Source organism: Nyctereutes procyonoides, unplaced genomic scaffold (assembly GCF_905146905.1).
Source record: "Nyctereutes procyonoides isolate TBG_1078 unplaced genomic scaffold, NYPRO_anot_genome, whole genome shotgun sequence".
NCBI lineage: Eukaryota > Metazoa > Chordata > Mammalia > Carnivora > Canidae > Nyctereutes > Nyctereutes procyonoides.
This window is the reverse complement of record NW_026575126.1, coordinates 67,774,184-67,801,567: the sequence shown is the minus strand read 5'-3', so window position 1 is coordinate 67,801,567 and position 27,384 is coordinate 67,774,184. Positions and strand designations below refer to the sequence as shown.

Here is a 27,384-nt window from a genome sequence, read left to right as displayed (position 1 = left end):
ATAAAGTTTGAAATCCTGTTAAGGTTAGTCATTCTTGCTCAAATGGTCTGACCTTGTTGGCTCAAAATACTTATTAGCCTCTTTTCTCCCCTCCAAGTCAATTTATTTTTTTTAATAAAATTGCATAACAAAGGAGCATTTGTAGTTTAGGAATACTGATACCAATTTGTCCAGTGAGGATTGTTTTTTGTTTTTTGCTTTTAAAGGAGGTATCTGCCTAAGCTACATGGCTTAGGTGCAAAGAGTTAGTGTTAGTCACCTTCTGGCTGGGTGCCCATGTGCTTGGACTCAGTGTGTTGGGATGACTGGCAGAGCAACAGAAAGAAGGAAGGAATAATAACTGGCCCTATGTCAGCTGTAGGATGTAAAAGCTGAATTGGAACAACTGACTCTCTGGCATTTACTTCAATTTTGTCATGTACTATAGAAGAAATGCATTCTCCTGTCTATCCTACAATCCATAATTTACCTGCTGTCTATTTTCCTGAAACATGGAGTGACCATGTTTAATGATAATAGCACATATTTTAGGCATAGTAGCAAAAATAGCCAGACCTAGAGTTGTGGGCTTTGGTTTTGGTCCTGGCTCTTGTTCTAAATAGCTGAAGCCTGGACAAGTTCTATAATTTCTCTGTTATTTAATGCTTCATCTGTCAATTCTTTTCATTCCTTTGGGCTTTCAGTTTTCATCTGCAATATAGGGAGGTTGGGTTTGATAAATTAATAATTATATAATGTTTTCATATATTTTCTTATGTGCGATTCATAACCTTGAAAAGTTAAGTGTGGCAAAAATGGTTATCAATCTCCAATGAAAGAAAGTGGAGCTCATAAGGTTATTCAACATGTCCTGCATCTTTTAGTAAGCGGCAGAGCAGAGACTCAATACAACAAACCCTGATGTATCAGTTATCGACTATATAACGAATTTCCCTAAAATTTAATAGCTTAAAAAAAAAAACCTTATTACTGCACGCATTTTTTGTGGGTCAAGGATCTGGAGACAGCTTGGCTGGTGGTTCTGGCTCAAAGTCTCATGAGATTGTATTCAAGCTTCTGCTAGAACCACATTTTCATCTGAAGGCTTAACTAGGAAAGGATGTGCTTCAAAATTCACTTACATGGTAGGTAGTGGGCTTCAATTTGTCCATGGCTGTTGGCTGGAGACTTCAGTTCTGTATCACAAGGGCCTCTCCATAGACTACCTGAATCTCCTGACCATAGGATAGCTAGATTCTCCCAGAGTAAGTGATCTAAGTGTGTGTGCATGGGAAAGAAATGCTCAAGACAGAAGCCACAGGGCTTTATAATTTAACTCAGAAGTGATATACTATCGTATCCACCATATTCTATTAGTTATACAGACTAACCCTGGTAGAATGTGGGAGGGGCTACACAAGAATGTGAAGAGTAGGGCAGCCTGGGTGGCTCAGCGGTTTAGTGCCGCCTTCCAGCCAGGGTGTGATCTTGGAGACCTGGAATTGAGTCCCACGTTGGGCTCCCTGCATGGAGCCTGCTTCTCCCTCTGCCTGGGTCTCTGCTTCTCTCTCTCTTTCTCATGAATACATAAATAAAATCTTAAAAAAACAAAACAAAACATGAAGCATAGGAGAGAGGGATCATTGGGAGCCACCTTGGAGGCTGACTACCCTACTCTGCCACTCTACCATGTGTTCACTTTTTTTTTTGTTTTTTTTTAATTTTTTTTAATTTTTTATTTATTTTTTTTTCATGTGTTCACTTTTTAAAAGACACCATTAAGATGATAGCCTAGGGTCAGTGAAGTCTTAGAAAAAAAAGATGAAGAACCAAATGGCAATTTTAGAACTAAAAAATATGAAATTAAAAGTTTACTAGATGGGGACACCTAGGTGGCTCAGCAGTTGAGTGTCTGCCTTTGGCTCAGGGTGTGATTCATGAGCCCTGGGATCAATTCTCACATCAGCCTCCCTGCAGGAAGCCTGCTTCTCCCTCTGCCTATGTGTCTGCCTCTCTCTCTGTGTCTCTCATGAATTTAAAAAAAAAAAAAAGTTTATTAGATGGACTCAACACCAGAATGGAGCAGAAAGGAAAGAATCAATGAACTCAAACATAGAACAACAGAAGCAATTAAACTTGTAGATCCAACTACCAACCTACAGGAAATACAGAAGACAGAGAAAAATGTTAAACTATACCTCAGAGATGTAATCAGCAAAATCCAGACTGTAAGAAACTCTGCAAGATCATTCCATAAATAAATTCCAATGGAAAAATTGCACAAGGGGGGCAGCCTGGGTGGCTCAGGGGTTTAGCACTGCCTTCCGCCCAGGGCATGATCCTGGAGACCCAGGATTGAGTCCCACGTCGGGCTCTCTGTGTGGAGCCTGCTTCTCCCTCTGCCTGTGTCTCTGCCTCTCTCTCTCTCTCTCTTTCTATGTGTGTCTCTCATGAATAAACAAACAAATCTTAAAAAAAAAACTGAAAAAATTACACGAGGGAAACTTACAGACTTAAAAGACTATTGACCAGCCAGAATGTGTGGATTATTAGTTCTATTCCAATTGTAACAAACAAACACAAAAAATAAGATAACCTATGAGCTCCACTTTCTTTCATTAGACATTGATGTCACTTTTGATACACTTAACATCCAAGGTTATGAATCACACATAAGACAACTGGAAACTTGAACATTGAATGGAGGTTTGATATTAAAGAAGTGTTAATTCTCTTAGGTTGAACAATCCTGTTAAGGTTATGTTTATTAAAAAGTCCTTATCTTCAGAGGTGTATATACTGAACAGATGGAATGATGTTTGAAATTTGTTTCAAAGTAACATGGGATAAGGGAAGTGAAAGAGGTAGAGCTATATAGGGTAGAACCAGCAATGTGATAATGGCTAGTGGGGCCAGTGATAGGACCATGGGGGATGGGTATAACACTATTCTGGTTTTTCGCCTGTGAACCTAGGAATTTCCCAAAAATTAAAAATTAAAAAAAAATTTTAAAAGCCATTATATCCTTTTACTCCACAAAGCTGATCATCTGACCCTTCCATACCCTGGTAGTAAACTGGAAATTTGTTTCTTGAATTGGATAAAAAAGGTCTCTGTATTAGAATACATTGGGCAAGGTTAAAAACAGATTCATGCTGAATGCAGGGGGATTAAGTAAATTGCTTAGGGAATAATGAGCCCCCACTTACCCCACACCCCACTGGGTAAATGGAATGCAGGTGTATATTTTCTACACAGGAGCCTAGAAGATTTTTCTCTGGGAAATTTTACCTTCCCAAGGGGAAAGACCTAAAGACACTGACATTGTGACTTCCACAAGGAAACAACCCAACTAGGTTACCCCAGGATCCTGCCACTTCTGATCAGCTTTTTAGTACCTCACTTAAATAGGTAAAAAAACCACCAAACATTTGAGGAAGCTTTCTGACATAATGTAGACAAAAACAAATAGTGCTGGTAGGGATTTGAAAGAAAAGCCATGCAAAGGAAAAAAAATTAAACAACAACAAAAAAATCCTAGCATACTCAAGGGATAAGCTATTGCTTCCATGAAGTAAAAATAAGGTGTTATTTTAAAAAATCGAAGATCAAAAAGGACTCTTGGAAATTAAAATGATAGTAGAAATGAACAACTCAACAGTAGGGTTGGAAGATGAAGTTGAGGAAATCTCCCATACAGTAGAGCAAAATGACACAGATAAAAGTATAGAAAAGATAAATTATATTAATCTTGATGTCTAGGAGATCCAAAATCTGAATAGAGGCATTCCAGAAGTAGAGAATGGAAAAAACAAAGGCTAGAAAATTATCAGAGAAATAATTTAAGAGTATTTTCCACAGCAGAAGTAGACATTTCCAAATTTAAAGGTTCAAGGGAGTAGCTCAGAAAAATGGATTAAAATTAACCTATGTGAAAGCATGTCACTGTAAAATTTCAAAACTCTAGTAAAAAATCCTACAAATTTCCAGAGAGTAAAAACAAGTCATGCACAGAAGGTCAAGAATCAGAATGCATTTCTTCTTACCCATCTAGTTAAGAAATGTTTTATCTCCATAGAGCACCCAGTCAGCTAATCTACTCATGGGAGCATCCTAATGGGAACACATAGATGTGTGTATACAAGAAATATGAACCAACTGTCCAGAAAAATTAACCTAGACTCCCATTCTTAAGTATGCATGATCAGGCACAAGAAGAAAACCAGCATGATAAAAGATAAAGGCCAAGGTGAATGAAACAAATGTCCCCAGGAGAAACAAACATGGAGAAGCTAGGGAAATTACTATATTTTTAACAGGTTTGAGAAAATAGGACTGCAGGCATTAAACAAGATTCTATGGAACAGGAACCACCTCAGATTAAATAATTATCAGGACAAAATTCAAGGGAAGGGTTTGAAGATAAATGTAAGGAAAGATTTCAGGCTATAGACCAGAAAGAAACGGAGATGAAAAAGTTGAGAGAGAAAAATGAGAGAATTCAGGAGGCCTGCCATATGAATAACTGGAGTTCCAAAAAATATTTATTTATTTTTAAATTTTTATTTATTTATGATAGTCACACAGAGAGAGAGAGAGGCAGAGACACAGGCAGAGGGAGAAGCAGGCTCCACGCACCAGGAGCCCGACGTGGGATTCGATCCCGGGTCTCCAGGATCGCGCCCCGGGCCAAAGGCAGGCGCCAAACCGCTGCGCCACCCAGGGATCCCCCAAAAAATATTTAAAAATTAAAAAATTGAGAAAGCACAGGGAAGGACATTATCAAAGAAATAATAAAAGAAAACTTATCAATTGAAGGAATCTCGGGTGCCTGGGTGGCTCAGTCATTTAATCCTTTGCCTTCAGCTCAGGTCATGATCCCAGAGTCCTGGGATTGAGTCCTGCATTGGACTCCCTCCTCAATGGGGAGTCTATTCCTCCCTCTACTCCTCCCCTCTTGCTCATGATTTCTCTCTCTTATATATTCTCTCTCAAATCTTAAAAAACAAACAAACAAAAAACCCAGAATTGAAGGACTCACTTGGAATGCCAAGATGAATAAATGAGAAAAAGATGATAATCTATATTCAATGTTGTGAAATTTCAGAACACCAAGAATAAATAGAAGATCCAAAAAATTTCCAGAGAGAAATAATGTTATGTACAGAAGAGCAAATGAGACTAGCATCAGATTTCTCTCTGGGGACACTGAATGGTAGAATATAATGGAACAAAACCTTGAAAATTCTGAGGGAAAATTACTTACAACTGAGAATTCTATAGTCATATAAGGCATAATGGTATTTTCAGATATAAATTCAGGAGGGTTATACATTCTAAATACTTTCTAGGTAAGCTGCTTGAGAATGTGCACCATCAAAAAAGAATGAAAACAACTCACTCCACCCTCCACCATCACCAAAAAGAAAAACATAAGATACAAGAAATAACGGAACCAACTCAGAAGTCCATTGAAAAGTAATCCCAGGATAACAGTTGTACAGTGAAGCTGGAAAGCTATTTGTTCCTTATTAGAACAGCAAGGCAGCTCCAGATAGAATGTTTTCAACAAGAGGAATGAGATAGACCTGAGTAACAGAATGACTAAGAAGCCAGGTCATGTTAATGACGTGATGAAGAAAACATAAATCTCTTCCATCAATAAGAAGAAAGTAAGGCAATTAGAGATAACAGGTAAAAAATTATGTAAGAACTCATGGCTAAACAGGAAACAAACCAAAATGTGGTAGGATTTTAATTTTGATTCTGCAACAATCAACTCAGGGAACCAGCAGACAAAACAGGAAAGTCAACTCTGCTTGCAGAGAAGAATGTGAATGTTGTCATCCTTGACATTGTCAGGGTTCAACTGATAAATATGAAGGTGGGAGTATAGAGGACAAAAGAGAAGGTAGGAGTATTGATATCTTCATCTAACATGGAGAGGATCATGAGTTATGGGCTGATGGAGAGTAAACATGAGCTCAAAAAACTTTTAAAGTACAAATAGAAGAAGCAACAATACAAAGAAAGTACCAAAATAGGAGGATGGAATTCCTTATCTTCCACAATAGGGAGTCATATAATGTCTTACATTAAATCAAGAAATACCAGTGTATATATATTATTATTTTTTTAGAATATTATATATCTGGTAATATATGTATAGAAAAACATTCTGGGAGATGTTACTAAATTGCTAACCTCTGACTAGAAGAGAGGGGGAGTCCCAATTCTGTCATTGCTAGTGTTTGAATAATAATTAAAAATAGAAAACCTCGAAGACATTAAAATTGTGTAATCTCATGATGTATTGCATGAATATGAATTTGAGTCCTAAATTCCTGAAGCATAACTCCACACAATGAAAGTCTGATAAATGACTTGGGAGTTACCAGTAATAAAAAGGCGTTTCAGTGTGTGAGTTTCTTTTCTCTAAAGTAAACACCCTTTAACTCGGTTTGGATGAATCATAAATGGGAAAAGATTCTACATCTCTGGTTTGCTTGTCTTTGAGAAATGTGATTGTTTAGAAAACTTTTAAAGTTTTTTTCTTTTGGTGGGGGTAGGGGGAGTGGGATAATCATAACATTTAACAATTATTAAAACTTATGGGAACTTTTATTAAAATTCTGGTTACTACCTACATATTCAGTTGAGTAAATTTATGAAGGAAAGTCTTCTCTGGAAGGTTTAGATACAAACATCCTTAGATTAAGAACAATTATTTAAATGACACTTTTACAAAGTTTTCTCACAGGTAACATCTTTCATACCAGTAATTCTTATAAAAAACAACATGAAAGGAAGAAATTGAAGCTCAGAGATGTAAGGGAATCACCCATGATCACATTGCCAGAAAACACAGGAGTAGTTAAGACCACTCTGCTGATCCCAAATCCACTCCCTGTTGTATCCCTAATGTGGGGATTGCTAGGAAATTAATTGCTCTGGGTTTATCCCGGTTCTTACATGCCTTGGGTTCTTAGTTGTCTGTGCAATTAATGGAAAGGCAACTGGTGATTGTTAGTTTGTGACATGTCTCTAGTCTTGAGGAAAGGGAGAGAAGGTAATGTTTGGGTCACCAAGATATCAGAATCCAAAGGAAGCTTGAAAGTAATTTTTTTTTTGGACCCTCCACCATCACAGATGGGAAGGTGAAGAAGACACAGGTGCAGATGTGGGAAGCTTGGAAGTGATTTATATGAGACTTTTCTAGAAGGACTTCCAAAAAGTATAACTACCCTAATAACCTGGAATACCATAGACACGGGCTTTCTTTCTCTTTGCCTGTGGCCATAAATCTGGCTTCCTAATCACAGGTACTCTTCTATCAAAACCCCAGGAATGTTCTAATCTGAGTGACCACAGGTCAAGTTGGCAACTCTTTCTTTTGAACCTGCAATCCAATTCTTCCCAATAAGAAGAAAAATAGCTCTTTGTCGAAAAAACCTAGTGCTACCCCAAGACACTGGCACATTCATAGCTGTCTAAATCATTCATTGTTGGCACCAGTCCCCCAACACCCCCCTTTCTCCCTCCTGCTTACATAGGAATTATTCTGCAAAGGATGGCATTCAGAGTGTAGAAAGTCCTTTAGGGGAAGGATGCATTGGCTGATGGGTTCCATGAAACATCTCTAATGGTACTTAGCTCTACCCTTTTTTCCAAGGGGGTATTCTCCTAAGACCAGCCCATTATCATCCAAATATTCCATTCAGATGCAATCTAGTTTATTTGGGATAACACTATTCAAGACTCTCCATTTTCATCAACGAGTTGAGAATCCAACCATAATCCACAAATGCAACTGTCATAAGTACAGGTTTTCTCCTTTGCAGCAATTCCTTAGAATAAAACTGAATTCCCACTTCATTCCAGGGAATCTCACTTATTAGAGAGAGGCATGGCAGTCCTGTTTTGTGCTTAGTTAAGACATCACAGACTCTGCTCGCTGAGCAAACTGCAATGTCTAAATTGATTATACCTCTAAGTGACAACCTAAGATGAAAACTCACAGCAGAAATAGATGTGGCTTGTTGAGAAAGCTACTTGAGTCTTTTAAAAAGCAAAGGTTTGGGGGCTACCTTATAAGAAATAAAGTTACCAACCATATATCCTGAGTATAACATTTAAATTAGTGATGCTCCTGAATGAATCACTGGTAATCTTTGAAACTCTTTAGAAACTTGCTGCTTAAGACACGTGCAAGTCTCCTTCCACATGCATCCAGGAGAAGTGGCCAAACCCTTCCCCTTGTCCATGGACACCAGAAACAGAAACCTTCAGTGTGGCTCTTCTGCCTCATTTATATATTATTTGTTTATGTGATGTTTTCCACTACCAGATGTGAGCCACAAAATGTAGGGGCCATACCGTACCGACCTTTTAAAATTCTTTGCCTAACAGCCTGATTCAATAATGAACAAAAGGCTTGAATAGACATTTTTCCGAAGACCTACAAATGGCCAATGCACACATGAAAAGATGATAAATGTCATTACTCATCAGAGAAATGTGTATCAACAACATAATGAGATAACACTTCACAGCCACGAGGATGTCTACTATCAAAAACTGGAAAACACAAGTGATGGCAAGGATGTGGAGAAATTGGAACCCTTGTGCCATGTTGGTGGGAACGTGAAATGGTGTGGCCATGATGGAAAACAGTATGGTGATTCCTCAAAAAATAAAAACAGAGTTACCATATGATCCAGCAATTCCACTTTTGGAGATCTACCCAAAAGGAAACAAAAGCAGGGTCTTTTTTTTTTTTTAAAAAAAAAAAAGCAGGGTCTTGAAGAGAGATTTGTACACCCATGTTCACAATGACATTATTCACAAAACCTAAAACATGGAAGCAACCTAGATGTCCATTGACAGATGAATGAATAAGCAAAGTGTAGTCTCTCCATGCAATGGAATATTATTCAGACTTAAAAGGGGAGAAAATTCTGAAACCTGCTACAATGTGGATGAATCTTAAGGATATTAAGTGAAACAGGCCAGTTACAAAAAGACAAGTATCATATGATTCCACTCATACGAGGTCTCTAGAATAGTCAAATTCACAGAGACAGCAGAATGGTGATTGCCAGGGGCTGGGGGAAGGGGACAATGGGGAGTTGTCAAATGGGTGGAGAGTTTGTTTTACATGATGAAATGAATTCTGGAGATGGGTGATGGTGGTGAAGCACAACATTATAAATGTATGTAAGACCACTGACTTTATGGGGCACATGGGTGGCTAAGTGGTTGAGCATCTGCCTTTTGTTCAGGTCATGATCCCAGGGTCCTGGGATTGAGTCCTGCATCAGGCTCCCTCTAAAGAGCCTGCTTCTCTCTCTCCCTATGTCTCTGTCTCTCTCTGTTTCTCTCATAAATAGATAAAATCATTAAAAAAAAAAAAGACCACTGACTTTACATTTAAAGGTGGTTAGGATGGTAAATTTTATATTATGTATATTTTGCCACAATAAAAAAATTGGAAAAAGACCTGACAGCTCATATCCAAACTACATAATGAATGCCCATAACTCAGTAAGAAAAACAGCAAATCCCACAGAAAAATGGACAAAGAAACTGAAAACATTGCATATGCACTTCACTAAAGGGATTCTGAATAGCCAAAGTAATACCCTATTAGTAATCAGAAAATGCAATTTAATATAATGCTCATATTAGTCAAAATGCAGTTTAACATAATGTGTATATTAGCCCCAAAGTGGAACATTCAAATGTCTATGAATGGAAAAATTGTAGTCATGCAATAGAATACTATGCAAACAATAAAAATAAATGAACTATAGCCACAATACAATAATATGAATGAATCTCAAAAACATAATGTTGAGTTGGAAAAAATCAGTACAAAATAGTACATACTGTATGGTTCCATTTACATAAAGTTAAAAAACAGGCAAAAGAGAACCGTATACTTAATTGATAAAACTATGAATAAAAGCAAAGAAATGATTACAATAAGAGGAGAGTGGTTACATCGGGAGGAGGCTGGGAAAGATTGTGATTGGGAGGATGAATGCAGGTGTCTTTTATGGTCTGGTGATGTTCTATTTCTTTAGATGTTCTATTTCTTTACCTCCTGGTGACTGCATAGGAGTTTAACTTTTCCATACGTGTGTTATATATCACAACAAAAATGTTTCTAATAGGAAAAAAAATTCCTTGCACATTAGCCCATTGCCTGGCACACTGAAGTTTCCTAATAAATGTTTGCTTATATTATACTGTACAATAAAGAGGAAAAGTGAACTTTTTAAAAAATAAATTGGTGCATACAAATGACAAAACCATGTTCTTGGGAAGAAAAACTGGGCATCATCAAGCTCCTCTGTGGCTTAAGCCCCACCCTCCCCCATCCCTCCAGGAGGATCCTGAGCAGACAGAGGATTGATGCAGTCTAGAGAGATGGATAGGTGGACAAAAGGTCTGCTTTCAGCACATGGACAGTGCTATGGACAGGCACTGAAGAAAGTGGATTGGAAATAGCTATCCTTGAAAATCTTTATCATGTTCACTAAGCAAGAATGGAACCTAATAATTATATAAGCATCCCTCCCTCACACAAACCAGAACCCCAAATTAACTTAATTTGTTTATATGAATGCCTTTAAATAATGAGGTACACAGCTCCCGCCCCTTTCTTGGTACTAGGGGAATCTTTGTCACATTCATCTGTACTTGTTTCTATTTTTGCACAATCAGGGTAAGATTAGAGCCTCGCCGGATCTCGGCAGAAAGATGAGTTTGATGCAAACGCTGTGCAGAATGCAGAGAGCGATGCTTTGGTTACTGGTTCAGCGCATCTGTAGGACTGGGGAATTGGGTCACCTCCTTGCCAGCACAAACCATGGTTAATATTTGTCACAGATGGGCACTTACTACAAGTCTTTTCTTGCTAATTAGCACAAGAGTGATGTGATTCATGAATTTTCCTGCATGGTTTAAATTACAGAATTCCTTCAGCCTTTCTTCTTGTTAGGCTTCCTCTGTCTTCACATTAGAGTCTGTATGTGCTTGGGGATTAAAACAACCGGACTATAAATTATTGGCATCAGTTTAATAAAATCATAGCAAATGTTAGTCTGCTGCCTTCCATCCCCCATCGCTTTGTGAGGCAGACATCAGCCATGTGGGGGTTGTTCAGTTCTCTTCCTATTAGGGAAAAAGCCCTACTATGTGTAGTTTCGGCAGGAGGCAGTGGCCTAGTTCCCACTACAAAAGTCGAAGTGGCTTTATCTTTCCTGTTCATTGTCCGCCAGCAGCCAGGGCTTGGGGCTGGGTCTAGATTCAGCCAGTCAGGAACTCTTTGGTGCTTACAATCTTGAGATGTATGGACAGGTGGCATTAAGTCCTAGGGGAGCAGGGTGGTGTCCTGGACATACTATTCCTCATTAAGAAAAAATCTGCTTCTTGGCTGTTCAGATGTGTTGATTGCTGCCTGTATTCTATCATAAAATCTAACAAGAATTCTATGACCTGCAGAAGCTCTTCTAGTATGTCCCATTTTTGCTTGTTACATATAGTTGTTTTTAACATTCTGGCCAAAGTACTTTTGTTTTGCACATCACTGCTCTATTCCTTGAGTTAGGACACCAGGGAAAGTAACAATATACCTTTCATAGCGGCTCTCAAACATAAGCCTGCATCAGAATCACCTGGAGGGTTTGTTCAACCATCAATTGTTGGGGCCCTTCCGAGTTTCAGATGCAGTAGGTCTGGGGTGGTGTCTGAGAATTTCATTTCTAATAGTCCCCTGGTGATGCTGCTACTTCAGTGACCATACTTTTGAGAACCATTGGCCTAGAATAATGGAGAGCTTCCTTTAACCCTGTCCAAAAACTAGCAACATTTTTAAGCCAATGAACAATGATTCAGGGTCTTACTTGGGATTTTCTTTGGTTTGTTGATTTCCCTGGTTATTGTTGCTTATAAATTACAGATGAGATACAACAAACTTAGAGAATATTCATCTTCTTTTTCTTTTTTTAAAAGATTTTATTTATTTACTCATGATATATATATATATATATATATATATATATATATATATATATATAGAGAGAGAGAGAGAGAGAGAGAGAGAGAGAGAGGCAGAGACACACAGAGAGAAGCAGGCTCCATGCAAGGAGCCCAATGTGGGACTTGATCCTGGGACTCCAGGATCACACCCTGAACTGAGGGCAAGTGCTCAACCACTGAGCCACCCAGGTGTCCCTCATCTTATTTTTCTAGACCAGTAGAAATTGTGAGATTATAAAGTAGTAGTAGACCAGAAGCCTGGGCTCGCATTTGCTTATTTAAAATAAAAATGTCGGGGGATCCCTGGGTGGCGCAGCGGTTTGGCGCCTGCCTTTGGCCCAGGGCGTGATCCTGGAGACCCGGGATCGAATCCCACGTCAGGCTCCCAGTGCATGGAGCCTGCTTCTCCCTCTGCCTATGTCTCTGCCTCTCTCTCTCTCTCTCTCTCTGTATGACTATCATAAATAAATAATAATAATAAAAAATAAATAAAAATGTCGGGATCCCTGGGTGGCGCAGCTGTTTGGCGCCTGCCTTTGGCCCAGGGCGCGATCCTGGAGACCCGGGATCGAATCCCATGTCGGGCTCCCGGTGCATGGAGCCTGCTTCTCCCTCTGCGTATGTCTCTGCCTCTCTCTCTCTCTGTGTGTGTGTGACTATCATAAATAAAAAAAAAAAAGAAAAAAATTAAAAAAATAAAAATAAAATAAAAATGTCATGTCTGAATTTTCAAAAATGAGAGTATATTCTCAGCCAGTGTCTTAATTATTTTTATAGGATAGTCAATTGTTTAAAACACTTCTTATGTAAGTGGGAAATACTCTATAGACAAAACTACATTTTTATTTTTTAAAACTACATTTTTAAATGTATAATAGCAGTTCAATCATTTTATTTTCACTATGACCTTAGCTGTTTCTGAACGCAGACTGTGGGGTTCAACTAGGATCTTTATTTTTTTAATTTTAATATTTATTTTATTTTATTTATTTATTTGAGGGAGAGAGTAGGAGCAGGATTGGGGGAAGGGGAAGAGGAAGATAGAGAAGCAGACTCTCCACTGAGGAGGAAGCCCAATACAGGGCTTGATCCTAGGGTTTGATTCCAGGACCTGGAGATCATGACTTGAGCTGAAGGCAGACACTTAACTGATTGAGCCATTTATGTGCCTGGAATTATTATTTTTTCTAGAATTGTCCCTTGGTTGCATATATTTGAAGAAATAATCTAAATCTCAGATAATTCCACAGCAATAAAATATAGCTATATGCCTACTGGGATGGCCAAAAGGAAAAACAGTGACAATACCAAATGTGGCAAGGATGCTGAGAAACATTGCTAGTAGAAAAGTAAAATGCTACAGCCACTTAAAAAAAGTTTGACAGTTTCTTACAACACTAAACATGGAATTTCCATATGACACAGCAGTTGTACTCTAGGGCTCTTATTCCAGAGAAAGTAAAACTTATCTTCACATAAATGCCTGCACATGAATGTTCATAGTTGTTTATTTATAATAACTGAAAACTAGAGTTAGCCCAGGTCCTCCAATGGTTAAACAAAAAGTGATATATCCAAACCATGGAATACTACTCAGTAATGAAAAGGAACAAACTATTCAAACATGTAATGATTTGGATGAATTTCCTGGGGAAATATGCTGAGTGAGAAAAACCCATTCTAAAAGATTATATTGTATATGATTCCATCTATGTAACATTTTTGAATTGGCCACATTTTAGAAATGCATGATAGAATAGTAGTTGCCAGGTGTTGGTGGTGGGACAAAGGGTGTGGGTATAAAAGGACAACATGAGGATGAGGAAAGTGTGGTATTGGAACAGTTCACTAGTTCGTCTGTGCGGTGGATACTTGAACCCACATAGGTGTTAAAAATATGTAGAACTTAATACACATAAATCCAAGTAAAACTGGGAAAATCTGAACATCATTGGGTTGTATCAATGTCAATATCCTGGTTGTGGTATTATACTATAGTTTTTTAAAATGTTACTATTGGAGAAAGTGGGCACAGTGCACCAAGGATCTCTCTGTATTATTTCTTACAACTGCACGTGAATCTACAATGATGTCAATAAACATTTTAATTAAAAAAGATCCGGGACTCCTGGGTGGCTCAGTGGTTGAGTGTCTGCCTTTGGCTCATGGGCTCCAGGATCGAGTCCCGCATGGGGCTCCTTGTGGGAAGCCTGCTTCTCCCTCTGCCTATGTCTCTGCCTCTCTCTGTGTCTCTCATGAATAAATAAACAAAACAAAACAAAAGATCCTACCAGGGTGTCCAACTCTTGGTTTTGGCTCAGGTTATCATCTCGGGGTTGTGAGATGGAGCCCCATGCGGGCTCTGTGCTGAGTATGGAGTCTGCTTAAGATTCTCTCTTCCTCTCCCTTTGCCCCTTCCCCTGCTTGTGCATGTGCTCTCTCTCAAATAAAAAAATAAATAAAATCTTTAAAAAGAAAGATCCTGCCAAAGATAAAGCCTACCAATGATAATAACATGGAAAGACTTGCATATTGGTAATATTAAGCTTAGGGTGTAATTAAAAACCTCTGGGCATAAAAGGATAAAGAAATGTGCTAATTAATCACAACTTTGTATATCTGATTGTTTAAAAAACTTAATGCTTTTAAAAGCAAAAGCAAAAGAGACCCAGATCCTAGATCTAGGAAAGATCTTAAAGGCTAGTCTGATCTAGCCACTGGCCACAGAGGCACCAGCTCAGGTACAGCAGTGTACTCCCAAGAGATATTTGGTATAGCCGCCAGGCACTTCTGTACAACATCCCCGATTTCCCTAGGATAATAGTACCGTAGGTTTTGGGGAAAGACTAGTACATGCATTTTACATGTACTAATAACAACTACCATTTACTAAGGGCCTGCTCTAGTAGACTGCTAAATCTACATCTAATTTAAACCTCACAATAGTGAGAGGCACTATTATTTCCATTGTACAGATGAGCTAAGTGAGGCTTGGTGAATTTAACTAACTTGCTCTGGCACTAGTTGGTAACGTTGTTGAGCCCAGTAGAGTGTGGGTATTTGTGGGCCACAGCTGCCCTCTTTTCAGGATGCATACCCACTGCCTTCAGAAAGGGCTTCTGCTGTATTGGCTCCTGGACACATACATATGGGATGTTTCTAGCATGATTTGCTCGATCATTTCCTTCAGATTAGGAGTTTTTAATCTAAGGGCTATGGGACCCTACAGGATCCTCAAATTGGTTTCCAGAGATAATGAATCCATTGAAATTGGATGTAAATTTGGTGTATATCTGCACATATTAACTTTTCTGTGAAAAGGATCCATTATTTCCATTGTTTCTTTTTTTAAGATTTTATTTATTTATTTATTTATTTATTTATTTATTTATTTATTTATTTATTTATTTATTTATTCAGAGAGAGAGAGAGAGAGAGAGAGAGAGAGAGAGGCAGAGGGAGAAGCAGGCACCATACAGAGAGCCTGATGTGGGACTCGATCACCAGTCTCCAGGATCACGCCCTGGGCTGCAGGCGGCGCTAAACCGCTGCGCCACCGGGGCTGCTTAGGATCCATTGTTTCCATCAGATTCCCTGAAGAGGTTTGGGACTCAAAAGACAGGTTAAGAACTACTGAGGTTAGATGCAAAGAGATTTTTTTCCACCCTCACTGGAAAGTGTTTCAAATGCCCAATAACACTGACAAAGGAAAGTGATACATTTAGGAGAAATAAGTTGCCAAATCCTACATAGAAAGCAGGGTCAAAGTCAAAACGGCACTTTTTGTAATTTTTTTTAAAGGTTTTAAAAAAAATTATTCACGACAGATAGAGAGAGAGAGAGAGAGACAGAGACAGAGAGACAGGCAGAGGGAGAAGCGGAGAAGCAGGCTCCATGCAGGGAACCTGACATGGGACTCGATCCCAGGTCTGAAGGCGGCGCTAAACCACTGTGCCCCTGGGGCTGCCCCAAAACGGCACTTTTTGTAAAGTCACTGCAGAGAGGGCACTTGAAGATACCAAATTTCATCTCTGTCTCAGCAGAATTGTTAAACACTTCCCATCTACTTGTTCCAGACATCTTTAGAAGATAGTATTTTTGACAAATTTGATACATAATGAATGGATATCAAAGTACCTTCAGTTCAGGATAAGGGCTGGGCCACAGGTTTAGCACAAAATTGTGGCTGATAAATTTTATGTAGGTCAATACCTTTTATCATTTTTTAAAAGATTTTATTTATTTATTCATGAGAGACACAGAGAGAGAGAGAGAGGGAGGCAGAGACATAGGCAGAGGGAGAAGCAGGCTCCACGCAGGGAGCCTGATGCAGGACTCAATCCTGGGACTCCAGGATCGCACCCTGAGCAGGCACTGCTCTAGAAGGCAGGCACTAAACTGCTGAGCCACCCAGGAATCCCGCTTTTATCATTTTTATCAACTTTTTAAAAGATTTAGTTATTCAAGAGAGTGAGTGTGTATGCACACAGGGCTGGGGAAGGGACAGAGGGAGGGAGAGAGAAGTTCAAGCAGACTCCTCGCTGAGCACAGAGCCAGATCCTAAGATCAGGGCCTGAGTTGAAATCAAGAGTCAGATGCTTAACTGACTGAGCCACGCAGGCGCCCCTCATCTTTGTCAACTTTTAAATAGGGTCAGGTGTGCAGGTAGAAGATCCAACAGTAAAAAAAAAAAAAGATCCAACAGTTATGTTACTGCACTTATGCTGAAATCTGTGCTGGAAAAAACATTCATTTTCATCCTTCTGCACAAGCCCTCCCCTCTGCCTATAATGCCCTTGTCCAACAACTTTGAACACTGCATTTACATTCTGGATTGAGGTCTTCCATGACTCTTCTGTGATTTTCCCATCCTTCTCCTCCCAGGCAGAACGGTCCTGTAATTTATGTTCTAGCCATTAGTACACACTTTCATCACTGTGTCCTTGTCAGCACTTTCTGTGTCTGTTTCATCCGGTCCATGAGCCTCTGAAATGCTATAGCTGTGACTTATTTAGTCTTCCTTGTCCCTGGGCCACATAGTGGTGGCTGGAGTTTGCTTATGGATAAAACGTTAGCTTCCATTAGGAAGGCCCTCCTTGGGTAGGCCATGTTGAAAGCCACGGTTAGGTGTTATTTGGTTAAATGAAAGCGGCAATGACTTGTTCATGAGTAAACAAAATGCCTTTCAGTGACCTCCAGAAGTGACCTCCTGTCTCATGTGTTGAGGAAACAATCAGGAAAAGACCCAGACATCTAGGCAGGTAAGAAAACAACGAGGTTAAGAAATGGAAGGATTTTAGATTGGGAATAGCTAGGGATCAGAACAGGGGCCAGCACTCAGGCAAGCAGAGAGAGGTTTAGTCTGGTTGAGAGAGAAGGGACTTCTTGAATACGGAAATGAAGAGAAGAGATAATAGGTGGATTGAAAGAATAATGACGGTCACTTGGGGGCAGGGGTTAGAGACTCTAAATGGATCTATTTGGACCCTAGGGACTCACTCTTAGTGACAATTGCCTACAGAGTAACAGCTCGATTCTGGGTCTACTGCTCTGTTGCTTAAACATAGCTTGTATTCTTGGATACTTCACTAGAATTATTCAGTCTGAGCTTTAAGGGGCCACAGAAATGGTCTGGACCATTTTCTTTTTAAAGATACATTTATTTGAGAGAGAGAGAGAGAGAGAGAGAGAGAGAGAGAGAGAGAGAGAAAGACCAGGGGAGGAGCAGAGGGAGAGACAGGATCTCAAGCAGGTTCCATGCCCAGTGTAGAGCCTGACACCAGGCTCGATCTCACAACCCTGAGATCATGACCGGAGCCAAAAATCAAGAGCCAGATGCCCAACTGACTGAGCCACCCAAGGGCATGTCTTTTGATTTGACTGAATGACTGAAGCTCAAGAGGCAGCAAGGCAGCTCTGAATCCAGTCTAGAGACACTCAGCTTCCACTGGGTTCAGCTTGAGGCGGGGCGAAGGGGTAAGGCATGTCTAGGGGCCCTCGAGGGATCTATTTCGAAGGTTGTGACCCCAGGAAAGTCTCTGACTGAAGCGGGTGGCTCAAGGGCTCAGAGCTTGGCTCCTTAAGATACAAACCAAATAAAGGCTTTCCAAGAATTAGGTAGTTGGTCAAAAACAACTTTGGTAAACAAGCCCAGCTTTTCTTCTTTGGTAACAGTTATTTCCTCTCCATTAAAGGTTAACAAAGAGAGGAGTTTGTTTGCTGGAGAAAGCCTAATGAGCTCTTAGCTCTACCCTGCAACTCTGGGAGGAGGGAAAATGTTAGTTTTTAGTTCAACTCTGCAATCCTGGGAGGGATGTGTTAGCAGATGGCGGGGAAACCAAGGCCGTAAAGCTGCCTTTGTTGGTTTGGATTGTATGCAGATTGGATCATAACAAACATCTACTCAACTTTATCCCTCTCTCCCATCTTGTTTACCTTGTCCATATATGGCACTTCCAGCGATTCTGGCAAGTGTAACGGGTCAACAGAGCGCACTAGTTGCACAGAACACACGTAGGGGACTTTTGTGTCTTTGAGAAGTCTCTCCATTGAAACTGCATTCTCTGAAAGCTCTACTCAAAAAAAAAAAAAAGAAAAAGAAAAAGTGGTACCTATTTGTGCAAGGTGCTTGGTGTGTCGTAACAGGCTACGGGTTCACGTAATCCTCCTTCCAATATCTATGTGGGGGGGGGGCGGGCGCCCCGGAGGCTGGAGAGACACCCGGAAAATCAATTCGGTCCGCATCTGCAAACCTGCTCCCTTGGACAATGTGGCGAAGACTGAGGGTGGCGGTTCGAGGGCCCACATGGGGCCCCGCATCCTAGCTTCGCCTTCCCCCGGCCTCCAGGGCGAGCTCCGCTCCCAGGCCCCGAGCTCCTTTGCCCGGCTCCCGGGGGGAGGACGTGGGCAGGCCCCGCCACTGGCTCCAGACCCCGCGCGCCCTTAGCCAGGCCTGCGACGTAGCCCCGCCCCGCCCCGGCGTGCTCTCGGGTGCGCGCACGCACGCAGGCGCGGGGGCGCACGGCGCGGGCACGCGCAGGGCCGGGTCGGCACGGCGGCGGGAGCGCGCGCGGCTCCGGGAGGCGGCGGCGGCGGCGGAAGCGGCGAGGGCGGCGGGCGTCCGGCTCTGAGGAGGAGGAGGAGGAGGTGGCGGTGGCGGTGGCGGCGGAGGCAGCGGCGGCTCTGGACTGGGCTCGGCTGGGAGCGGGCGAGGGTCGGGGGCGCCGGGTCGAGCGCCGATCCCCCCGCTCGACCATCCTCCCGCCGCCCGGACGCCTGGGCCGCGGAGTTTGTGTCCCGGCTCGGACCCCGGCGCCCAGCCCGGAGCCGTAACCTTGAGGCGGCGGCGGCGGGGCCGGGCCGGGCCGGGCCGGGGGGCGGCGGCGCTGGATCCGCGGCTGCCCGATCGTTGGCGGGAGATGTCGAACCCCGGGACGCGCAGGAACGGCTCCAGCATTAAGATCCGTCTGACAGGTACGGCCGGCGGGAGGCCCACCCGCCTCCCCCCGCACACCCCACCGGCGCCCGCTGGCGCCCCGCACGGCCCCCAGCAGCCCCGGAATTTCCCGCAGAGCGCCCCGGTGGAGTGGCCCTCCCCCACGCCGGCCGTTGTCCCAGGACCTCGTCACCCCCCTCCGCGAGTGCCCCTCGCCCCGCGCTCCCGGCCCCGCCCCCTCGCGGCTCCCGGCCCCGCCCCCTCGCTCCTCACCCCCCCCACCTTCCCCCCCCACCGCGGCCCTCCGGCTCCCCTCCTGCCCCCCCCACCTGCCCCGTCGCGTCCCTGCCCGCGGCCCCCCCTCGGCCCCGGGCTCTCCCCTCTCGCTCCCCTCTTGGCCCCGCCCCCCGCCGCTCAGCCCCCTTCCTCCCCCTCGCTTTCCCCGCTCTCCCCTCACCTGCCTCCTCGCTCTCCCTCCCGGCCCCGCCCCTCGCTCTCGGCCCCGCCCTCGCTTCTCCCCACCTCCCCATCCTCTTCGGCTCGGCGGCCTCTTCTCCGCGGTACCCGGCGCTTCGCCCCCCTACCCTCCCGGTTCTTACTCCCCCCGCCCCCACCTACCCCCGTCCGGCTTCTCCCCTCCCGGCCCCGCCCCTTTATTCTCCTCCGGCGGGGCCGCTCCCTTTCCCCCTAGGCCCCGCCCCTGCTTATCTCGCAGCCCCGCCCCCTCGCTGGGTCTCGCCGCCTCCACCCATTCCTTCAGCCTCGAATTCCTCAGTCCTGTGGTGTAGCGTGTCCCGGTCCTGTTCTCTTCACTTCCCCGCTGCTCCAGGCCTCTTGAGTCTGGCCCACTTCCTCTGTGCCTCGGGCCAGGCCACTGTCGGCTGCCTGCCGTGCTGCCCCGGTACTTCCCCCATTGCACTTTCCCAGCACTGCCCCCCATCCTAGAGCCCTGAGTGGGGCTGAGGGTCCCCCGCCCCCCACTGGAGGCTGTGGCAGCTGCACGAACGCCGGCTCCTCGATTCACTCTCACCGAGTCCTCAATGAAGTGCCCGCGTCTCCTCGGAGGCTCTGTAGTGCCACCTTCCAGGGTGAGCGCGAAGCTCGGCTGCGGCCGGCGACGCGGTGGTTCGGCCGCGGGTGGATGCGCCCCTCGCCGGCGGCCCCTTCCCCGGCCCTCGGGGCCACGGAGCTGCGGCCTCGCCTCCCGGTTCAGATTCACACCTTAGGCCGGATCGTAGGGCTGCAGACACGCGTCTGCCAGGGGACTTTCCGGACTCGAGTATTTCCAGCCCTGGAAGGGAAATACAAAGTTGAGGCTAGTTCCTGTCGGGGGGCTTTCCCTTGGATTTTTCTGTTCGATGGCCAGTCTGGCGAGGACCCCAGAGTCAGAGTTCGGTCGGATGCTTTCAGAGAGCAAATTTGAGTTTTGGACACTTTGTGGCAGATGCGTAGCCCTAATTTCGGTAAAATCCATGAAAATAACAATGGGCGATCGTTTTCAAACGAAAGTTTCCTTTGAAAGTACGGAGTTGTTGCGTGACTCACATTTTTCTCAAGAAAAGGGTTGTAATTTTTTTTTTTTTTTTTTTTTTGTAGAAAGGTGTCAGATTAGGTTACAAGATAAGGCGGCCAGGTAATGATTTGGACCCAAATCCAGACCCTGGTTGTGTGAAGAAACAGCCATCTGTCCCAGGGATCTTTGCTTCTGGAGGAACATACTCTGTTCCAGGGCCAGGAGGAAATGCTTCTCACTATGTAGATACAGTATAAAGCATTGTTATTTTTATGGTTACATGAAAGCCATGTTTTTGACTTTGTAATGCTTGTAAAACTTTAATTACTGACAACTTTAATTGGATTCTAATTTACAGTGTAATCTGTAATTGACATCAGATTGGTTTCATTTTTCTTGTTAAAAGCAGAAATAACTGATTTCATGAGTTTTGGTAGAAATGTGATTAATGTTTCAGAAGGAATAGGTTCTCATTACAATGTTTGTATCATATATACATTTATATATCAAACCAAGTTGGCAGGTCTGAGCCTTTCCCTTGTGAAAGGGAGGGAGGGCTTGGTTTGTCCTCCCAAATTATTTTTGGATTCAGAAATTTACATGCCAAAGATACAGAAATGCTTTGAAGAGTTTTGGATGGCATTTGATACTGAAGGATCAAGTGATGAGTGTTATTTCCAAAGCTCCCTTTCCCTTCAACCCTGTTGGTGTTAGTGATTGGGATGATGTGTGAGTGTGGTCATCCCTGAAACAGGATTTTTAGTGGTGATGGCAGATCCATGTCTGTTGTCTGTTGAATGTTAATTTATGTTGAGGTGCTGGAACCTCAGATGTTTTCGTGTAGAGTAGGTTTTGGCATCATCTTTAAGGTTGTCCAGGGCAGTTTGAAAATCTCTTCTTTTCTGGCATATTGGGTAGCCATCTTTCAAAAGTTGTATACTCTTGTTACAAGTTTTAGAGTTTATTTCTATGCGTGATATTTGAAAAAAATTTTTTTTTTTAAAAACAAGGGGCATTCTAACCAGTAAGTAATATCACACAGAGTATAATTCCAGGCAACATCTGAAGACACTGGAGTATAAAACAGCCTTTAAAATTTGAGGTCCACAGTTGTATTTGGTGGTGAGGAGAGCATTGGATTTAAAATTAAGAGACGTGATTTTGGGCAAATCTCCCGTAAACTGCATGATATGGAACAAATTAGGTAACCTTGCTGGGTCTCCGTTTCTTCATATAAGATGAGATTTCAACTTTATTGTAACAACCTTTGATTCTCTTTCTCATTTTGGGTACCTACTTATTCCGCATTATGCTGGGTACTAATGCTGTCTGTTATTAAGTCTCAATGCTGATATTCAGAGATTTCTGTTAAAACACAGCACTTGTGTTTGATTTATGCGAAGCCTTAATTTTGGTGTTGATTATGCTATAGCTTTTTCTCTATGGAACCCTTTCGGTTTTTGGAAATGATTGGGTGGTATGTGGAGCTGCTTTGGAGGCCTGGCCTCTGCAGTAAAAGAATATTTGAGTCTTTATAATTCAAAGAACTTAACTTTAATGGATGTCTTTATTGTATTTTAACAGGAAAATAGTTTTTAAACAGGTCCAGTTAGATTGGGGCATAATTCGTGCAAAATCAAGTTATCTTAAAGAACATTATCTTGCAGACATTTAGAGTTCACTGGCAAATCAAACACTTTGGAAACACTTTTATTTTAAATTCAAGCCGGGTTTGCAAAAACTTTGTTCTTATGTGGTACGCAAATGAATCCCAGATATGTCATTTAGGCCAGTTTGTTGTAAAGAATGGAATTTTGAACCTTAAGGGTTCCATGGTGCTCTTCAAGCAAATTAAATGTTATTCTCAGTGTTAACTAGTTAGTTGAAATAGCAAATGCCTAAACTTTTTTTGTGTTTTTATGCCTTGCAATACTTTCAGATCTCCTTGTGTTTTTATGTCTTTTGGAGTGTGCCTGTGTGTTAGAAGAGAGAAATATTCTAATTCCAAGTCAAGGAGGGGGAAGAGACCTTCCCTGATAGCATGTGGAAATGGAGGCTATTTTTAAAGTTGTAGCACATGGGAAGTAAGGCAGACTTGGGCTTTGGCATCCAGATGATGCAACTTGGAGAGAAATAGTTGTATTAATAACTGTTAATAACTAATTCATCAATAACGGGTGCCTAATTGATTTGGAATAGATCGGTTTCTCTTAAAGGTTAAGCAAGCTGTTAAGAGTGTTGCCTTTGTCCAGTCGTGCCCACAGGAAACTCTCCCTTATGTAAGGCAGGCAGAACTTTTGGTTTTAACAACCGTAACCAGGCTAAGGTGGAATATATCATTGGTGTTTAGCCATGAACTGCTTCTGAGTTTGTAGAACATTTTCTTCAGGGTCAGCCTCAAGTTTAGGAAGGTACGGTCAAGGCACTTATTTGAGCTGAGTTAGCTAAGGGTGTGGGATGGATGGCAAAACTTCAATTTTACTCTAAATCACATTCTTTCAAATACAGGTTTATATAAAATCAAACCGATTTTATTTGTGGTTTGATCACATTTGGGTTGTCTTAAGAGAAGCCTTTTTTTCTCAAATCCATTTTTTAAAAAATATTTATTCATGAGAGACACACATAGAGAAAGAGAGAGAGAGAGAGAGAGAGAGAGAGAGAGAGGCAGAGACACAGGCAGAGAGAGAAGCAGACTCCTCAGAGGGAGCCCGATGTGGGACTCGATCCCAGGATTTGGGGATCACGGCCTGATTCGAAGGCAGACGTTCAACTGCTGAGCCACCCAGGTGTCCCTCAAATCCATTTTTTTTTTTTTTCAAATCCATTTTTTTTTTTAAAGCTTCTTGCCCCACTTAACTGACCTGGGCAATGAAATATTTCTTACACTTTATTTCTATCTGTATTTTTATAGCAGTTGTAATGAAATCCAACTAGAGTTTTTTGCCTTCAAGTCTAACTATTTGAGGTCAGAACTCCTGTTTTTGCGACCGTGAAAGTGGTACCTGAACTTTGAATTTTTCCTTCTCTTTTACAAATTTTCATTTTCTCTGGTCACGTTGTTGGGTCCTAGTGTGGAAAGCTGGGGGTAAGGGGAGGTTCTGGGGGCTGAGTCACTTGGGAAGAAGTCTTTCCTCATGAATAAGAAAAAAGAAAGACTGACCCATAATATTTCAACATCAGCTCAGTGATCCACTTGACTAGACTGGCAGTTTTGTAACATGTTTGTGGGCACTGGTTAAAAGTTAAAATAGCTGAATTGTGCATTTTATTGAGTGCCAAGAGCAAAAGGGAAGTTTAAGAACCTTCTGAAATAGATGAAATAATTTAGTATTTTGGCAAGCCTCAGATTTTCTGGTTGAGAAACCCTAACTTTTAGAATTCTTATTTGGATCAAATTTTTGTAATTTCAGAACCATTTTAGAGGTTAACTATTTTTAAACAAGTAGAGAATTAAAACTGTGTGGCCATTTATTTATTTATATCCCTCAGCTTCGTAAGTGACTGGTTTGCTTGCTGTTCTGTAAGTGATTTTATTGAGAGACAGCCCCTAATTCATATTGGCTTGTCTTCCACTGCATGCTCATCGTAGCTGACCACAGTCCCTAAGCGTGCTACTTAGAGAGGAGCTGGAAAGCTCTGTTGAAAAACAAAAGCACCTAGCCATGTGGATCAGGCGTATCTTCTTTTTAAAATGTTAGAATTACTGTTGTGTCCACAGATGCAATTTAATCCATTTGGGTATTTAAACTAAGTGCAATGTTGTTTCCATACTTCTGGCTTAAAGAAAAAAAAAACCCCTTTTATTGTTTTAAAACAAGGCATAAATAATGTACAATCAGTGCATCTGGCGAAGCGCCCCACCTAATTCCAGCTGTGTTCACCTCCATCGCAGCTGAAAGGAATTCTAATTGGCTGAGGAATGTCGGCAACATTGTGTATCACTGAGCATGAACCTATTATGCTGGCTGCTGGGTGATGCGTTTCAGATGTTTCAAGCTCCTGAGTCCAACTTGGAGGTTGCTTTCAGGAGTCTGGAAGAGGATGTTGCTAAGCTGCGGGTTGTAGAGAGCAGCCTATTTTTTTCTTTGTATGTTGGATATTCACTAAATTCTCCAAAGGCCGGTGGTGCTTTCTTATGGCTTAAACACTGGGATGGGAGTCCAAAGGTCTGAATCTGATTTTTAGCTCCCAACAGTGCCACTATGGGGAAAGGGGGTGCTTAGAAATACTATCTTTTAGAGATCCAGTTTGTCTGTGATGCAAGATACCTGCCTTTTCATGTCACACAGGGACTCGATGTGGATTAAATATTATGAGTAGTTATGAATTATTTATAGAGTAGCATGGTGTAAATACAGAGTCATAAGTTCCTGTTAATTCTTATTCCTAGATAATTATGTAAAATGCTAAAGCTAATGGTATACTTTGACACTGAAGAAAATCTATAAAGCCTATTGATAAACATGAGAAATATACTCGAGAACAAACTGTTGAATTCTCCATGTATTCAGAAAGTTCCTTAGAGAAACAGCGTTAAAGCCAAAGCCAGCATCATCTGTAACTGTGAATCCTTGGAAGCACTCCCATTAAAATCAGGAACAATACAGGGATATGCACTGTCAGAATTGTTCATTGACTAGAAAAAGACATAGGAAAGCAAAATTTCTGTTATTTGCAAATGATATGATTTATAGCTTTAGAAATCCAAAAGAATCAGCCAATAAACAATTAAAAAAAAACTTAAGTAGTTGGATAGGAAATTTCTCCATGGAAAAAGAAAATGAATAAAAATTAATATGTGAAGACAAACTAGGAAAAACAATTTGCAATCTATATGAAAATAAAAGTCTAGCTTCCTTAGTATATAAAGAGCTTTCAGAATTCAGTGAGGAAAAGGCCAATAACCTGTTTGCAAGGAATATAGACAATTCACAAAAAAGAAAGAAAATGGGTTTCAAACAGGCAAAAAGATACCCAGCCCTACATACCAAACAAAACACCAGTTAAAACTAGGAGTGAAACCGTTTTTCAGTTAGCAGATTGGCAGAGACCGAAGAGTTTGAAGATATGTTAGGGATGACAAAGGTGTGGAAAAGCAGAAACTCTTCCACACTGTTGGCTGTGAAATGCAAATTGGCACAATAGAGTAAGGAGGGGAGTTTGTTACTATCAGATAATAAATGTATATACCCTTTGATCAAACAATTTTGCCTCTAGTAATTTTTCTTACAGATACATTCACACGTTTAAAGTATATGCAGGCAGTGCCTGGGTGGCTCAGTTTGGAGAGCTTGAGACTTTTGATCTTGGGGTCATGAGTTCGAGCCCCACCCACATTGGGTGGAGAGATTACTTAAAAATGAATAAGTAAATAAACTTAAAAAAAAGTCTTCTATGCAAAATTATTGCTGCATTGTTTGAGGTGATTGATGAAAGGCTGAAAACAATCTGAATGCGCATCAATAGAGTACTCACTAAATAAATTACATTATATCCCCAGGAATGCTGTTTAATGGAATGAGATAGTGCTTTATATTCTGATATGGAACATTTTTTCTTTTTTTTTTTTTAATTTTTTTACTTATTTATGATAGTCACAGAGAGAGAGAGAGAGAGAGACGCAGAGACATAGGCAGAGGGAGAAGCAGGCTCCATGCACCGGGAGCCCGATGTGGGACTCGATCCTGGGTCTCCAGGATCACACCCTGGGCCAAAGGCAGGCGCCAAACCGCTGCGCCACCCAGGGATCCCTGGAACATTTTTTCTAAGATATATTGTTGAGTGGGGAAAAAGACTCTAAAGAATGGATGTTGTACATACTATATGAGCAATAAAAAAATAAAAGGGGAAATTGATACAGATCTATGTTTTTAAAAGAAATTTATTTTATTTATTTATTTATTTATTTATTTATTTATTTGAGAGAGAGAACATGAGCAAGGGGAAGGGGGAGAGGGAGAAGCAGATGTCCTGCTGAGCAGGGAGCCCGATGTGGGACTCAATCCCAGGACCCTGGGATCATGACCTGAGCTCAAGGCAAAGACTTAACTGACTGAGCCACTCAGGCGCCCTGATATAGATCTATTTGTATAGAATATTGCTACAAGGACACTTTTGAGAATACTTATTGTGATTTTTTCTCTAGGAAGGAGAACCAGGGCCTGAGAATCCACGTGAGAGGGACTTTTCACAGTATTCCCAGTATTCCCCTTTGTACTGTTTTCTTTTCTTTTCTTTTTTTTTTTTTAAAAGATTTTATTTATTTATTCATGAGAGACACACAGAGAGAGACAGAGACATAGGTAGAGAGAGAAGCAGACTCTCTGTGGGCACCCTAATGCAGGAGTCCATCCCAGGACCCCAGGGATCATGACCTGAGTCAAAGGCAGATGCTCAACCACTGAGCCAG

The 27,384-nt window shown here is 41.8% G+C and overlaps 1 protein-coding gene across 2 annotated transcripts in view; it reads left to right on the top strand.

The window, feature by feature from the left end:
* The first annotated feature begins 19,206 nt into the window (after positions 1–19,206).
* SMURF1 (SMAD specific E3 ubiquitin protein ligase 1) overlaps positions 19,207–27,384 on the top strand; it is a 109,429-nt gene continuing 101,251 nt past the window's right edge. For both annotated transcript variants that reach the window (XM_055340217.1, XM_055340215.1), the window contains exon 1: positions 19,207–19,497. In XM_055340217.1, coding sequence (XP_055196192.1) covers positions 19,443–19,497 — 55 coding nt within the window. In that variant the 5' untranslated portion in view covers positions 19,207–19,442. The remainder of the gene's footprint in view (positions 19,498–27,384) is intronic.